Consider the following 17,054-nt stretch of genomic DNA (forward strand, 5'->3'; position numbering starts at 1 on the left):
GCCAAAACTTAATAAGAGGCTCTAAGTTTTAAACAGCCAACTATAAATTACCAAGAAATGATGGAAATAATGAACTGGAGCACATGCCAGAGAAGAGAGAGAGAGGGAAAGAGAGAGAGAGAGAGAGAGAGAGAGAGAGAGAGAGAGAGAGAGAGAGAGAGAGAGAGAGAGAGAGAGAGAGAGAGAGAGAGAGAGAGAGAGAGAGAGAGAGAGATAGTGTGTGTGAGTATATATATAGAAAAAAAAATGAAAAAAGGGATAGAGCAACAGAGAGCCTGAGCCAGAGAGTGACAAGAATTAAAAGTGTGAGAGACAGAGAGAGAGAGAGAGAGAGAGAGAGAGAGAGAGAGAGAGAGAGAGAGAGAGAGAGAGAGAGAAAGAGAGAGAAAGTCAGAGAGAGACCGATAGAGACAGAGAGCGGTATGAGAGACAGAGATGGAGGGAGGGGAAAGAGAGCAGTAGACAAAGGGAGGAGTTAGAGGCCAAGAGACATTAAGTCAAGTGTGAAATAGAACACAAGGTGCAGTAATCAACGGGGGAACGCTGCAGACCTGTAATGTCAGATCGTGCGGTATTACCAGCGGCCTGTCGCTGTCAGTCTCATTTACCTTCAGCCACTTCCAAGCTCATCAACTTGTCACACATGTAATTAAAGTTGTGATAATGCTGACGGAGTGATATCCTTTAATGGCTGCATATTTTAGAGGATACGATAGAGATATTACATGTCGCAGATGACATTCAATATAGCGTAAGCCTTATTGGACGTTTAATATGCATTAAATCTGCAAAGTGGAAAAAGAGTAAAAGTCCTTATGTAGGTTAAAGTGAATTCATGGTCTCTCATGGTATACTTGTTTTAAACTTGTGAAGTAGGCTACAATTTGTATTGGTTTAGCTGAAATATTGAAGGAAGTTCCTTATTTGATTATGTTTTGTAGATTAATTAACATGTCTAGTTGTCTACTTAAACTAATCAAAGCAATACTGGTCTGTACATTCATCATGGACATATAGCGTCCATTTGACCATTTGTTAGCCGAACACTCAGGGCACAAAATAAAGGTTTCAATTTATGCAGATTGTTGGCCTTGCAATAAGATGCTACCTAAAGAAAGGCTAATATGTGTGCACGTGTGAAAGAGCAATTTAAGGCTAGATATCCCTTGTCCAACCCTTCAGGCTATACAAGATTTGCATGCTAATCATTCTAATAATAATATAACGCCCAAAGCATTTTGAATAAATTGTGAACCATTGGTTATAAAATAACGCTTATCTTCCCAAGAACATGGCACAAATGTTAACATTTGGAATTCCTGGACCTGTCAGTAGTCTAGTCTTTAGAGGTCTATAATTAACACCGAAAAAGGCTAAACCTCCTTACCCTCTACTGCAATAACTTTTCGACGGCGGTTCTCTGCAAAAGACTTCAGTGTCTTCAACCAGACCACACAGTATACAGAAAATATAGAATTGCGTATATTATAACCATAATTGTCGGACGGTCAATTAAACGCGTCAAATTTGCTATTTGATTGCAAAAATATATGATTGGCTATTGTACTTGTCGCTGCGTGTTCTGTCCTCAGCCAATGGGCTGTCTTATTGTAACGCGTCATATTGTTTACCCGGAAATAACGATATCGTGCTGATCCTGATACGTTCGCTTTCTCGTAGCGCAGTTTTTATATAATCATTAAGTGACATTCTTCAATGTTTTGATAACAAATAGACTGAATGTATAGCGGACTTCTGCCCAAAGGATTCACTGAATCCGATCTCAGCTCAGATGCCGAGGAGGTTGGACAGTGTGAGGAGGAGCAAGGGAATAAATCGAATAGTTGTACTGAAAATGTGAGGGGCATAGCAGGACAGAGTACTCTGACAGCGGTTGAAGTAGACTCATCTCAAACTCCTGCTGATCCACAGCAGGACAAAGAACCCCCGACAGACATTCTACCTGGGATTTCCCAGGAAATGTGGCAAGTATGTTGTTTGCCATGCAGTGTTATAAACTATTCCCTCGTTGCTTCGGACTAGCAAAGCATGATGTTGCACATTCTGCCATGCTGCTGTATTCAGGGGTTGTTGGATATTGTAATAACAATAAACGCCACCCGAGGAGTGTGTTGTAGGGTTGAAATAAGGGTTTGCGTAATCCTACGTTGTACACTAACATTTGAACAGCAGCAATTATAAGTGGTCATTGTACTGATATCCAGGTACAAGTGTGTGTTGTTAATGTTTATGCCCAGAATACTTATATTGTGCCTGCATCTGTATAATTAGAAATTCAAAGAGCTACAGAAGAAGAAAGATGAACTCCAAACGTGTCAGAAGGTGCCCAGAAGAAGACGCAAAAGAAAACACAAGAAAGGTCCCTTATGATGTGTGCGGCTCTGTGTTGCATTGTACAGATGCTTTCTTAATGCTTTAACTCCATCTATATGATAAACGAGAAAACTGTAACATCCATCCATACCTCAAAATGAGGACACTCTGGCTTAACAAATGTTTTTGTCACCCATTTTCAATACAATACCATTAACATGATTGTAATTGTGTTATTCAACAGGAACAAGCAATGAAGTCACAACAAAAGAGGGGTAACAAAAATGTTAATAGTTATTATCATTTAAATAATGAAACTAGTGCCAATAACCCTATTAACCAATAGAAGTAGTAGAAGTAACTTCTCATACCATCTTGAATGGTCATCCACTATCAACCCAGCATTTATTTTCATCTTTGTGATAAAATAACCTTTATCTGCTCAACAATAGAAAATGAACAGTTAGCAACTGAAGGTTTGTTTTGTTTGTTTTGCTGTTAATTATCGATGTCATGTAAGAAACATTAGCCTACACCTGATCAAACCTAAATATACATGTAATGTAAGTAACCATGAGGCTAACCCTAGACGTGTCCCCTCTCCCTCCTCTCTCAGGGAGCATCGAGGAGGCTTGGGGAAGCAGTGGGACGGGCTTCAGCAGTACTTTGGTGTAAACGATAGGTTCCAGCCCCCTGCGTCCAGCACTGCTGACCTTCAGGTAATTTGTTGTCTGAGTTTCAATACCATCTCTAAAATGGCCCTTATTCTTTAAGCGATCTCTAGCGTTACCGTGCCAACATATCCCTTCATGTTTTGTTCTGATGTGACCCTATAACAAGCCCTATCACAAGCCCTATCACAAGCCCTATAAGACTACAATGAGCCCTATAACAAGCCCTATTACAAGCCCTATAACAAGCCCTACAACAAGCCCTATAACAAGCCCTATAACAAGCCCTATAAGACTACAATAAGCCCTAATGGCCCTATAACAAGCCCTATAACAAGCCCTATAACAAGCCCTATAACAAGCCCTATAAGATTACAATAAGCCCTAATGACCCTATAACAAGCCCTATAACAAGCCCTATAACAAGCCCTATAAGACTACAATAAGCCCTAATGGCCCTATAACAAGCCCTATAACAAGCCCTATAACAAGCCCTATAACAAGCCCTATAAGACTACAATGAGCCCTATAACAAGCCCTATTACAAGCCCTATAACAAGCCCTACAACAAGCCCTATAACAAGCCCTATAACAAGCCCTATAAGACTACAATAAGCCCTAATGGCCCTATAACAAGCCCTATAACAAGCCCTATAACAAGCCCTATAAGATTACAATAAGCCCTAATGGCCCTATAACAAGCCCTATAACAAGCCCTATAACAAGCCATATAAGACTACAATAAGCCCTAATGGCCCTATAACAAGCCCTATAACAAGCCCTATAACAAGCCCTATAACAAGCCCTATAAGACTACAATAAGCCCTAATGGCCCTATAACAAGCCCTATAACAAGCCCTATAACAAGCCCTATAAGACTACAATAAGCCCTAATGGCCCTATAACAAGCCCTATAATAAGCCCTATAATAAGCCCTATAACAAGCCCTATAACAAGCCCTATAATAAGCCCTATAATAAACCCTATAACAAGCCCTATAACAAGCCCTATAATAAGCTATGAGAAGATATGAGAACTGGAGGTTGGTCATCGGACAAGTACTGAAAGAAAAACATATCATCTTTCAATTTATTATTATTCTTCTTATTATTATTATACCTAAATCTGGTCCATCCTGTTCAAAGGAAAGTCAACCAATAGATTCATTTAATTAAAAAAAATGAAAAACTTGAGAAATGGCAATTTATGAGATAATTGCACATTTGTAAGAAAAGGAAGACAAAGTGCCAAGGAAGCACAAATATTAACATATTTGATGAACTATATAGTTGACCCAATGAAGGGGAAATATTTAATTGGCAATCCTTTTGATGGTTATTCAAAGTATTATTTTGAGCTCAGTTTTCTCCGCGTGGAACATTTAATTAATACTTTCTCCTTTTCTGCAGCTTTGGCTTTATTTGAGTAGAGTTGAAAAGATAAATAAATGAAAAAAGGGAAATGAAACAGGACTCATCATCATCATTTAATGGGAAGCGCAATATTTCCCCCGCCAATGTAATGGTTCTAATGACTGCATTCAGAGTACATTTCTATCCGCCTCAGATACTTGACATGTGTGTTATGCCTCTCATTCTCATTGACCAATATACACACACACACACACACACACACACACACACACACACACACACACACACACACACACACACACACACACACACACACACACACACACACACACACACACACACACACACACCACGTAAGTTAACAATTTACTAGTGTGGACCATTTAGTTCTTAAATGTCTTGCTCTGAAGCAGCTTGACACTTTAGCCAGAATAAACCAAGGACAGAACCAGCAACCATCTTCAGTATTCAGATGGCCTGCTCTCCTGAGCTACTGTCTCCCTTAATATCAAAATATAAAAAACATACTAATAATTTAAGAATTGCATTGTACATTCCTACAGTTCGATCGTGTTACTTTGTTAGTTTATAAGGAAAGCACAGCAAACACAAAAAAAATAAAAAAAAATAATAATAATTTAATCCCATAAGGAAAATGCACATATCTGCCAGCTAAGTATCCCACTTCTAAAATGTAGTGATTGAAGAAGACATGGTACTGTGCAGGAGCATTAATGCATTAATAACGGCATCCTGCTTATTTTTTTTTGGCCATGATGCTATTTTGGAATTGAGGACATTTGGACTTTACTTCTTCTTCAGATGGTCTCATGGTGGCAGAACTTCTGTGCCATCACTAACCAGGGGGCATCACTCCCCCCCCCCCCCCCCCCCAACACCTTCCCTTCCCATTACTCCCAGTCGAGGCCAGTAATGGAAATGTGTAATTAAAGCGTCACATTTATGTTTGGTAATCTCCTGTAGCATTTTCTAAGATTTGGCCACTAATATCCAATCAAAAAGGTTTTCATTTGTGAAGCAAAATCTACATATTTGTCATAATGGCAATCATATTAAAAAATAAGGCCCCTGGGGACTTTTGAAGTTACTCTTTGATTTTTTTTTCTTCCTACTCCCTATTTAAAAAAAAAAAAAAAAATTAAACCCACCCCCTCTCTCCCTCCCTCTCGCCCTCTCCCTCCCTCTCCCTCCCTCTCTCCCTCTCTCCACAGTCCGGCCTAGAGAAGAGGATGGAGCTAGCCATCGCTGAAGGGGACTTCGCGGGAGCGGAGGAGATGAGCGACAGCCTCGCCACTCGAGAGGTACGCCTCGGCCGATAAGAGATCTTTCGAGGGGGGTTCTCCCCCCCCCCCCCCCCCCCCCCCCCACCCCCCTCCTCCCCCTCCTGCTGTGACAAATCAGGCTAATGGATCCGTGGACGTTTTCTCCCAGCAAACACGCAGAGGAACAAAAAGCACACACACGCACGCACACACGCACACACACACACACCAGCGTGTTGTCCTGCAGCTCTTTTCCATTGCATTAATGGAAAGCCCACCTCTTAGTTTTGAAGTACGAGGGGTGTCTGAAAGACGCTGGGCTCTGCTTTTTAATGAAGGGTGCCTTGCTTTCAAGCCAACTGTTAAATCGTTCTCCAGGTAGGAGCTTCGTACCTTTGAAGTGTACATGGCCCCTAAATGTACTGCCTGAAGTTTTGTAACTAACCACATTGGCAGGCATCAAGGATCAAGTGGTTTGAAACTAATTTAGCATAAAATGTAGCCCGCTCTCATATAATTGTGGCTAAGAAGACATACAGCGTCTAGGTGTGCTGTTCGTACATGAACCGCTCAAGGTGCCTCCCTGTGCGTTCTGTCTCAAAGTTGGCCGTCTTTGTTTTATTATAAGTATGTCGCATACACTGAGACGCATGCAACTCACAGATGTACAACGTTCATATTTGACCTGCTGTCAAGAATAACGATTGTCTAAGCAAACAACCAATTATGCTACAAGACGGTCAGAACTTTGTTTTAATGTGCCCTTCTCCATTCTCATAACGCAGATTTATCCGTACCTCGGCATATGCTGATTGTTTTTTGTAGAATATAGCGAGACGCTAGGAAACAATATTAGAATTATTAGCAAGGAATGAAGCAGTGTCAGGGTCCTGTTTCTAAACCCTTTGTTGTTTGCTCACTCATGTATCTCAAATGTCCCGATTTACATAACATAAAAGAAGAATCGGTGATACAGGAAAAAACGAAAAATACACCAGAATTGGCCGGTGAGATTCCCCGAGTGACACAGGCCACGGTGATCTGCGTGGACACACTCCCAAACCCAACCCAAAGCGCCGGCCCCACTGCCCACAAAGTGGGCCCATTTGGGAACCTAAAAGAAAGTAATGGAATAACTTGTGTGCGCGCGGCTGCGGATGAAGGCACCTGCGCCTGGAGTTTACTGAAAGCCTCTTACCGGTGCCAGTGGATTGACGTAGATTTAGCCAGGGTTGAGTCTGTCCCTCCATCACCTGCGCTGCCTCCCGCCAAAAACATGACGGGCCGCGTGACAGCGCTCTGGCACGCGCAGCTCATTGTTTAGCGGCAATGCGCTAACTTTACTTCACGAGAGCGCTGCGTTGGTCTGGAGACGTTCCGCTTGAACGTCTGTGAAAGGTTTGTGAACTTTGAGGAGAATCACAAACGGACTCAATAGAGGAATAGAGGGTTTGCAATGGTGGAGTGTACTGTTGAAATAGTAATGTGACAACCAGGGTAGGAGGCGTTGTCTCGATGCAGTCCATATTGGATTATTAGATGCAGCTGTGTGTTGTAGTTAATCTTGAATTAGACTTGCACTGAGACAGTTAGCGGGAAACCAGGCGGTTTGTTTACACCGTTAACGCGTCGGACTTCTTAATGCATTGAAGAGAGCTGTTTAGAGGATCAATAATCCCAAATGTGGCCAGAATCAATTTCAAGGTTCTAATTGAATGAGTAATTTGCAGCGGAAGGCGTCTTCAATGCTTAATTTGTTTACGGTCGTAACACTGAGACGTGATTGCGGTTGGGGTTTTATTTATTAATTTCTTAGAGGCACAATAGTCACAGGGTTTGTGAGCAGAACAAGTGAAAGCAGAGGGACAGCTTTGAGGGGACAGGAGTGGGCGGGGCGTGACTTTAGGCGTTGTTTGGTACGAGACCATGGTGCATGATGCTGGATCGCTGTTTGGTGACTAGCGTTGAATCTCAATCTAATAAATTTAACTCTCGGATTCAAAGGAACTGACGGAAACTAAAGTAAGCTTGTTGTTCGCTGTTGTGGTAATAACCACAATAGGCCTTTGTTAAATAATATGTTTTTAAGGTTGATTCGTACCTGTTACTGCTCTACTTGAAACTCTCTACTTTCTTCTTTTAATCGAAACCTTAAAAGACTGCGATAAAACGCCTTTTTGAAGTCTTGTGTTTTGAATTTTGTGATACAGTAGTTGTTTTTTCATCCATCTTAAGTCATGATACACGCTGCCTGAATCCAGCTCGTCCCTTTGAGATTTGCTGCTTATTACAGTGAAATATTTCTCTAGGTGTTAGGTCTTTGTTTTTAACAGTTTTATTCATGTTCCATTTTCCCTTTCATGTGTTTTCGCGGTATCTGGGCAATACACGGATGCATCCTGTTCATTACCTTTGTTTGTTCCTTCCATTTCAGAGGCCCCAGATTACTTAATTTATTCCTGAAATCCTTTTTTAGTCCCACAGTCCTGTTCGTCACCGAGAGAAACACCGGCTTTTGGATCGCAGACTCTACAGCAATGTCGTTTTTGTCGGTTCTGAAAAGATACAATGAACAAAAATAATCATGTAGCGCCCCGACCACTCAGGTATGGGTATTAATTGCGGTAAATTAATTGGTGGAAGTCCAGCTATGAGGGACAAAGGGGCATCGTCCTGTGATAATTGCACAATCTTTGACACTACTCTAAGTTGCACTTGGACTAATTAATTTCTGTAATTAGTGTAACATGAAATGGCTGCTGTGTGTGATTCATTTTGCATCATCGTCAGGATCCACTCACTCCCAGCAGCTCACTAAGAAGAGGAGGATTTCCAGTTACTGGAAACGGTGGAAGCTCTATCAGGCAGACAAAGAGGAAGTCATTGATACTCCCAAGCTCCAATCCATCACGTTGCTAGAAGGAACATTGAGAGTTTTTTTTAACCCGTGTTGAGATGTAGTGAAAACATTCTAAAACTCCAAATCGATTGATTCATATTTTCCAACAAAAATGGTCAATGTGGGTCGAACATGAAATACATTTTAGGATTAATCATGCATATCCCTGCTACTCTATAATAATATAACAACACATCAGACATTCATAAACTATACATTTTATTTAACTAGAAAACAGCTTTTAAAACAATGTTGCCCACTCAACTATAACCACAATGTCATATAGAGTTACACCTACAATACCTGCCCTACTTTCATGTATCCAAATATTCAATTTTACCCCGGAAATTAGTATGCCCCCACCGTCTTTTAATTTTCCTTCATAAAATAGAGCAACTCAAATAATTTCACCAAATTCAAAGAGCTGAACCGACTGTACACAAAGTGAAAAACGAACACGGCGTAATTCAAAACAAAGGCCTGTCACAGCGCGTTACCGCCGACAGTCTTCCCCTAGCTAGCGTCCCCGCCATTAGAGCTGCATTACCACTTCAAAACAGAACCACTTTAGTCTGCCACAATGGGGGGTATGGCGTGTTCATTTCATGACTTCTCCTAGAGCCAAAAGGAATATGAAAGTACGAGTCGTCGCGTGCGCCGCTCCGAGCCGTCCTCCGACTCCGGTTGTGAAGTAGAAATAACGCTACGGGAGAATAGCCACGGCTTTTGTCTCCAACTTAATTTGTGGCATATTGGCTTGGAAAATGCAGGAGACGACTGTTGCTCCGAGATAGGTTTGGAGTCATGCAGGAGGAGTGACAAGCAGGCCCACCCAGTGCAGTGTCAAGTCATCAAGTACACAACACTGTCTCTCCTCCGCTCCACGTTGCACCAACGTCTCAGTTGTTCTGAGTGCCGCGTATGCAAGGACAATCTGATGGAGTCAACGTATTATTTGGCTGTGAAGTATGATGAACGCAGTTGTTTGCAGAATTACAAAACAAGGAAAATATTGCCCAGATTTGGTAAGACCCTCAGCATATAACAATGTGCCTGGTGGCAGTTATATCTAAATATCATGTTACAGCTTCGTAAATCAACGCAGACCAGCGTTTCTCTCTCTGTTCAAAAGCCCCTCTTATCACTTTGCAACGTTTGCAGTTTCTTATGGTGACTGCAGATATTGAAAATAATGAGTTAATGCTGGAGAGCGAGAGCGAGATGCTTTCCTCAAGTACAACAGCAGATGTCCGTCATTGTCCTATAGGCACCGAGCAGGACAAATGATGTCTCCGCACCCCCGCTCACCTTCTCCTTTGGTTTCTCCCAGATGTCACCTCGATTGCTTGTGTTTGAAACGCCCTTCGCTTTATTAGAGCAATTGACAGCAGTAAAGAAAAGAAGGGTGCACCTGTTTCTTTGCTATCTTTATATTTCTTGCTGATGTAGGTACGAATTGAGTTAAAAGCTACTACATGTATTTGGCCTCTCAACAGCTACATAATCCACATTAACACGGCGTATCATTTCCCGGTTACCTGTAGCCTCACCTTTCACCTCACGTCGTGGTACGCTTTCCTGTACACCTGAACCGTCTTACTTGCAGTGGTTCTGGATAATTGTCCCCCCCCCTCGGCCTCATTAAGTTATGTCTCACAGCCAGACGCAGCCCGCCACAGCTGGGAAGCCCGCCACGGCTTTCCTTGGAATACGTCCCCCCCTTTTTAGAGAAAACCTGCTGGAGTACGCTGAGACAAAGGTGTCTCTGCGTGCCTTTGTGCGAGGAGACACGGCGGGTTAGCCGCCACAAAGGCCGACACCAAGAGTGTTTCATGTTGTTTGTGTTATTCCTCTTGCCTTTATGCTCTCGCCACCTTTTCCCTGTCGTGCCCCGTGTTTGCCGCGGAGAGAAGGGAACAAATGCTTTTGTGTTGGGAGTACACATCTTATCAGATCTGTCTTCTCCCCCGCCCAAACCTCCCGGTAGGAGGCTGCCCCCCCCCCCCCGCCCCACCAGACCCCAGGGCACCCCCGACTAGTTGAGGGGAAAACTCTCGGCCTTTGTTCGTTTTTTTTTTTCGTTTTTTTGTCGCACGCAATTTATCTCCCCGAATGAACTTTTTATTGTATCTCTGGATGACTCGCATTAAAAAATTGCACCCATTAATTTTGAAATGGGTACTAAGCTTTTATCAATTGCCTGGGAATCTCATTTGGCTTATTGTATTTCATTAATTACTCGATAGACAAAGCATACTTTTCAGTGTAGATTTGTGTGCTGTTTAATTAATTAGCATGTTTTCTGTTTTAATTAAAGCCATTTTTTTTTAAATTAGGGCCCACAGCAAAACACATATATAATTTGTTTGTAATTAAGCCTTAATTGGTGGTAGTGGAAGCTTAGCACCCTCCGTTTCCTTTTTTTTATGATTGCCATTTTATTGCCAGTCACTCATTAATTAATGTTTTTTTTCTAATTAGCTTATAAAACTGTTGATGACACATTATTGTAAGTGTGAGTTCAAAGCTTGCTAATAAGCCCACCCAATTCAGAAGAGGCAAGATAATGGCACATGCACAACGCCCAGTCAACTTTCCCCTTTCCCTTTCTCCTCTTCTTCCCCGGTCCCTAAAGATGACATGCGGCGTGTATCTCGCATCAGATTACGCTGTCCTCCCATGCCATCCCTGGAGTGGTTCTTTTTTGTTTTCTTTTGCATGCCACGTAATGCTGTTTGTCAAAGTGGTACCAAGATTACATAAAGCTCTTACGCGGGCTGGCCCCATGGCAGACTGATAATCTATTGAGAGAGCGTGATTGCTCTGTATGTGTTCTACTGCGACGGGTGTACCGCACACCCGGCTCATTTTGAACTGTTGCGCTTGTCGGGGAGACGGCGAGTGACTTTATCGGGGTGTACCTTTGGACTGTGGATCAGGAGGTAATCTGGTGTCTCAGACTCCCGCCTTGAACCCGTCGTGTGGTGGGAGATGTGTCATTGAGATGGCGAGTGTGGCCACTCTTGAGTCAATACCTTTAGTAAATACCTTTAGATGGCTGTACCGTGGTGGATTGTTTCCACGTAGATATTGATTAGACACATCGTCCCTCCTGCCCTTAGCGTGTTGCGATCCGTTCTGTTGCTGTGAAAGATGGTGTCCAGGTCATCATGATTTGTTTTTGCTCAAGTCTTTAGACTTCCCTCCCTGCGTCTTTCCTTTTCTTCTTCTGTTTATTTTTAAAAAAAACAGCAGCCCGTTCCCCCCCCCTCTTTTCTTTCTCCACACCTCAAATCGTAGAAGTCGTCCCTGAAATAGCATGTGAGCTGCCTAATCTGATATTCATTCCATTGTTATACAGCCCTGCTTTCCAAAGTTGACTAAGGCCACATTATTTAGGCATTAAGGTCGCGTGATAAGGGAATTAGGCTGGTCATTAATCGTTTACACGTCAAATGCAGCGGAGCTGCTCGGGGAGGTGGTTTAGCACGCCGGCGCTATATAGCGCAGGCTAATCCACCTCTCACACATTTTAATTGGAAGAGGCTTCCCTGGATAGGAAATTTATGAATGGGTTTAAGGCCATTTCTGCCTCTAAAGCCGTCATTTATTTAACATTGATAATGGAAGCCTTTTTAACACTATATCCTCGTGGAAACATATTTTCCTTGTGTTTCGAGAAAGGTTGTGCTTGTGTTGGATGGCTGTAGTGGGAATACATTGTCTTACTCTGGACGCTGTTGAAAAATTGTGTTCTGCTGGGAGTTTCAGAACCTTTCACATTGATGCGGCGGTATTAACCCCAGTATTTTTCGGGACGTCAGACTTGTTTACGAGTCCGTTCTACTGCAGTATTCTGGAGGTTTGTTGTTTCTGAGATTAACTCCGGCTTTCGGTTGTTTCACGGTAGAGCTGCTCACAATTTCTGCACTGGACCAAGGTCCCGTTCTGTGGGGTGAAGATGGGGGCCCCGAGTGTGTTTAATAAGTAAACCTGGGGCCAACAGTTGAGCAGTTCTGTTGACTTAACTCTCCTTGTGGTTCTAAGCCAGCGCTGCAGCTGACTCTGTGCCAGCTTTGTGTACCAGGCATTTTGTTTTTGCCTCAAAAGGTCAAATCCCTCAAAGGTCACGGTATTACCCCCAGGAGGGAAATAAAAACACAACAACTTGTGTTCAACGGGTCTAGACTCGGCAAACCGAAAAACAAAGCAATCTGGGATGACCGCTTCGTAAGAATAGGAGTAAATGGAAGTGAGCTGCTTCTACGGCTGCTATAAACAAGGAGTGCAGAGGCTTCATGGCTTCTGTTACTCCCCTACGGCTTCTATCATTTTATTCTTCCCTGTACATTCTCCCTTTTTTCTTCCTTCTGCACCGAGTCCTGACGTGAAGGGATTTAGCGCTAAGATGCATTCAAAGGGGGGGGGGGGGGGGGGGAGGGCGGCGGGGTTGAATCCTGAAAAGTGGATCAAAAAAAGTAAATGAAAAATAATGTCGTATTACTGAAAATATGAGAGGCTAATTTGCAGCGACTTTTTGCTAATTTTGCTCTCGCCAGAAAAAGGGGAGCCATCACCTGCTCGGCGCGCCCGGGCTGACAGTGCCAGTGATCCATGAAATAAGCCGCCGCTGGCTTTGTTCAGATAAGAATGAACAAATCTGCACAATGTACTGCTCTCGGAATCTCATTTTCATACTTGCATGCGGGCTAAAAGGAATAAGCTGTTTGCAGGCTTGATTAATCAGACATTTGAGGGCTTTTTGTCTCCTTGATCTGTCCCGTCTCCTAGGTAACTTGGTTGACATTAACGTTGAGCCCCCCCCACCGTAAAGACAATCGGGGATTGTAGGCTAACTGATAATAAATGTAAAAAACAAAACAAAGAGCTTTATTGCTTTAATAGAGTAACAGCACTGTGCAGAATTTTAAAACGGGAAGTGTTCTTTTGTGGGGGGGGGGGGGGGGGTAATTTAAATGTTGGAATGTTTGGGAAGGCGTGTGTTCAATACCTTTTTGGATTTCAAACGCTCCCCCTGGCAAGAGAGCCGGCTAATCCCGGCATAGAAAAAACAACAACACAACTGCTCCCTGTAAATCTGAAATAAACGTCCCGTTTAGCCCCGTGCAGTGACCCTCCTGATTCATTTAATGCTTCTAGAGTTGGGCGTTGCGACCGGCAGGCTGCCTGCTGCTCTCGTGTGCCTCTCACACACGGCGTCAGTACGGCACCCTGAGCCCTGCCACCGTTTACCGGAGCTCAGCCCTGTGATCCCAGCCTGCCTCACAGCCGCGTAGACGCAGCACCTTCAACGCCCCTTGATCCCGGGGACCAGAGAGAGAGAGGGCCCCGGTCTCGGTGTGTGTGTGTGTGTGTGTGTGTGTGTGTGTGTGTGTGTGCGTGTGCGTGTTGTTTATCGCGCCTCACAAATCTACCGCCTCGACCAAATTACCGGATTTGTAACTTTCCGGTTCTCCGGCGTTTTACTGGAAAAACATGATTTATGGGCTGTGAAAACCTGTAAAACGGTAAGGAATTAGAAAACTGTCTGAGTATTCAGGTTATGCAAACGCTTTCACAAATCTTGGAAGTGAGCGTACAGCTGAATGGCTTGGGGCCCGCCGGCGCCCATAGCCACTGCCAGCCCGGTCCTTATCTTAAATCCAAGCAAAGTACTAGTAATCTTTTTGAAAGACCTTTATGGCTTTTAATGTATCCCAAATTAGAACATTTTACACCCTTGGTTCCTGAAATATAGTGATAAAAAGCCTTTAGAGTTTAATTTTTCCTGCCTGCTCGCTCTGACCTGCTTAATCCCAGCATGCATTAGCAGATATTTTAGTTTCAGTCTTTCTAATAAAGTTTATCCCACTTAATTATAATTGAAACATTTTTTTTTTCCTAGCAGGTCTAAAAAAAATCTTCTTCCAAGGGGCTGCAATGGTGGCCCAGTTCTTCATTACCTTAAGACCTCCCGTTCCCCTGATTGTATGGAGGAATTACCAGCCCGTTTGGTGAAACGCTTCCAAGTTGTTTATCAAACTGTGCATTTGGTTGAATTATAAACCTATCTCAGGAGTGGCAGAAGAGGCAGGCTTTTTCCCTTTGTTTCCTGTGCGTCTGTGTGACTGGGGTTATTGGGATTATTCTGCTCCACAATACACACACACACACACACACACACACACACACACACACACACACACACACACACACACACACACACACACACGCGCGCATCTCTTCTCTGGGATTTGAATGTTTGCCTCTTTGCAGTCACGGCCATTCTCTCTGCTTTGGATGTGAGGCACTGCATTATCCCAAATGGAGCCCCTCTCTTGAACACTTCATTTCATTCATTGCAGTGTTTCTAAGGAGACAAGACCCATTGCTAAACAGTTCATTATTTTGGTGTTTGTTTAATGTACACATTAAGAAGAACGAAGAAAGGACGCCAGGAAAAACGGAACATATGAAAATAAATAGATTTAAGGGAGGAAAAAATTGGTTTGGAACAATAGACACAACAATGCTGTCCTATTGCAGGACAATGTTCTAATTCAAACGTTTTCCGAAAATATTTATGCGGCCTGTCTTTGATAGATGGATTTTTGATGAGCATTGAAAGTATTGCAAGGAAATCGCAGTTCATTACAAATTGTTTATTTTCTACAGTTTGATATATCCCTTTAAACATAAACACATTGAAACAAATGATTTTTCTTCCAGGAAGTGACATCATTGTTTTACGTGTTTGCTCAGTGTGGGATGACTGGCGCTCGATAAACCGCCCCAGTGTTGTATGTAGGTCAGTGAGTGGTGACGTGAGTAACTACCCCTATACAAATTAGTGTTTATTTCCATAACACGGTACACATATTGTACTCCACAATAATCCCGTGTAAGGGGACTTTTATTGGACTTGTTTTCCCACCTCAAATCCGCCCGCCTCTACCGCTGTGTTCTCTGAAAGCCGTTGCAGTCGGCGTGGGCGATGCCAGGTAGACCTGGGGGGTTTGGAGCGCCGATCATCACAAACCACGTCGTTTACATCCTCTAATGGCCCGCTCCCCCGTCTCTTCTCTCCCCGCAGTTGGCCGTGAAAATCACGCAAGCCGCCGATTGTCGAGACTACGTGCAACACAAGCAGGAGGAGGAGGCCTCGCGCGCGGCCCAGAAGCGGAAGGCGGTCGCCTGGGGGTACGACGTGCCTTTTTGTCTCCTGTCTCGCTGCCTCGTTCCCTTATTCCCTTTATCTCAGTCGCGCATTGGGAATTTTAGCAGGTGACGCGTGAACGCTTCTGTGTGTATTTTACTTCCTTTTGGTAGGCAACCAATGGTCATATCGTTTACACCGTCACCCTTTGAACCTTGACCCCTCGCGTGTTTCGAAGGGGTCAAAATAGCGCGCTGAGCTAACCGCGTTGAAGGCGTGGGTCTCAGTGCCGTCGACGCCGTTCTCACGCCGGTACTCTTTTGTCTCCGTTTGTTTGTGTTTTCAGGTTCGAGGCCAAGAAGAGATGGGAAACCAAGAGCAACATGGGTTACATGTAACCCACCCCGAGCTGACCACAAGCCCAGATCCTACGGTACCCCCAGACCGCGCTGCCTCCAGAATATGTTTTACATGTCGGTATAATGGCTAGCAGATGAGGCGTCTTTGTCACCCTGGTTTGGATTTTGCCAATGGACTCCGGCAAACCGTCAAGGGGTGAAAGTTGCCCGATTAGCGGCAAAAATGTCCATCAAAAGCGTTTTGGGGGGAAAGAAATGTACTGAGCATTTAAATTAACTCCTCGGGGCCCTCTTTGGTGACAGCGGTGTGTGTGTGTGTGTGTGTGTGTGTGTGTGTGGGTGTGTGTGTGTGTGCGTGTGCGTGTGCGCGCGCGCGCGATTTCTATTTCATTTGGTTTCTCGTGATTCAAGTATTCCGGCTTTTCCCTTTTTTCCCGCCTTGAATTAAATCTGGTGTACATTACCGCATGATGCGTTTATTTATTGCTGTAAAGTGGGTTAATCATGAAGGCGCTCCTCCTTTATACGGAGGAAGAGAAAGGCAAGATTAGGGCCCTAATGCAATGTACAGAATAATGTGCGAGAGGATTTGTGAGCACAAAATGAAATTTGGCCGCTCTAAACTGTTGTGAGCGGTCGTAAACTGAAACTTGAGTGAATCGTGGAGGAGGGGGGGAAACACACGAGACATGAATCACAGGCTTTGCTTTTGGCCGCCGCCCATGCTGCGAGGGAAGCCATTGTTTCTTAGTCCAAACATGAGTTTATCCGAGCCTACGCAAGCCACTCACCACGCATGCCACCAGTCCCCGCGTCATGTAGACGCTAGGATGGTGCGCCGTGATGCACTTTGATCAGGTTTTTTTATTATTTATTATTTTTGTACGAGACACTTGCCTCTCCCGAACCCCCTATACTTGTGAAATGTGTGTGTGTGTGTGTGTGTGTGTGTGTGTGTGTGTTTCCTCTTATTCAGATT

The 17,054-nt window shown here is 43.7% G+C and overlaps 2 protein-coding genes across 3 annotated transcripts in view; one reads left to right on the forward strand and one right to left on the reverse strand.

Annotated features, from left to right (window-relative positions):
• Positions 1 to 6,959, reverse strand: part of pik3ap1 (phosphoinositide-3-kinase adaptor protein 1) — a 43,792-nt gene extending 36,833 nt beyond the window's left edge. The window contains exon 1 of the mRNA XM_056609384.1: positions 6,860 to 6,959. The gene's annotated coding sequence lies outside the window, so the exon portion shown is untranslated. The remainder of the gene's footprint in view (positions 1 to 6,859) is intronic.
• Positions 1,632 to 17,054, forward strand: part of fam204a (family with sequence similarity 204 member A) — a 31,641-nt gene continuing 16,218 nt past the window's right edge. The window contains exons 1-7 of one of the 2 annotated variants that reach the window (XM_056609388.1): positions 1,632 to 1,989; positions 2,293 to 2,380; positions 2,579 to 2,609; positions 2,951 to 3,053; positions 5,611 to 5,700; positions 15,654 to 15,760; positions 16,063 to 16,149. In XM_056609388.1, the coding sequence (XP_056465363.1) occupies positions 1,741 to 1,989; positions 2,293 to 2,380; positions 2,579 to 2,609; positions 2,951 to 3,053; positions 5,611 to 5,700; positions 15,654 to 15,760; positions 16,063 to 16,114 (720 nt within the window). In that variant the 5' untranslated portion in view covers positions 1,632 to 1,740 and the 3' untranslated portion in view covers positions 16,115 to 16,149. Of the gene's footprint in view, positions 1,990 to 2,292; positions 2,381 to 2,578; positions 2,610 to 2,950; positions 3,054 to 5,610; positions 5,701 to 15,653; positions 15,761 to 16,062 lie in introns of both variants that reach the window. The other variant, XM_056609389.1, reaches the window with a different exon arrangement.

Source organism: Gadus chalcogrammus, chromosome 15, assembly GCF_026213295.1.
Source record: "Gadus chalcogrammus isolate NIFS_2021 chromosome 15, NIFS_Gcha_1.0, whole genome shotgun sequence".
NCBI lineage: Eukaryota > Metazoa > Chordata > Actinopteri > Gadiformes > Gadidae > Gadus > Gadus chalcogrammus.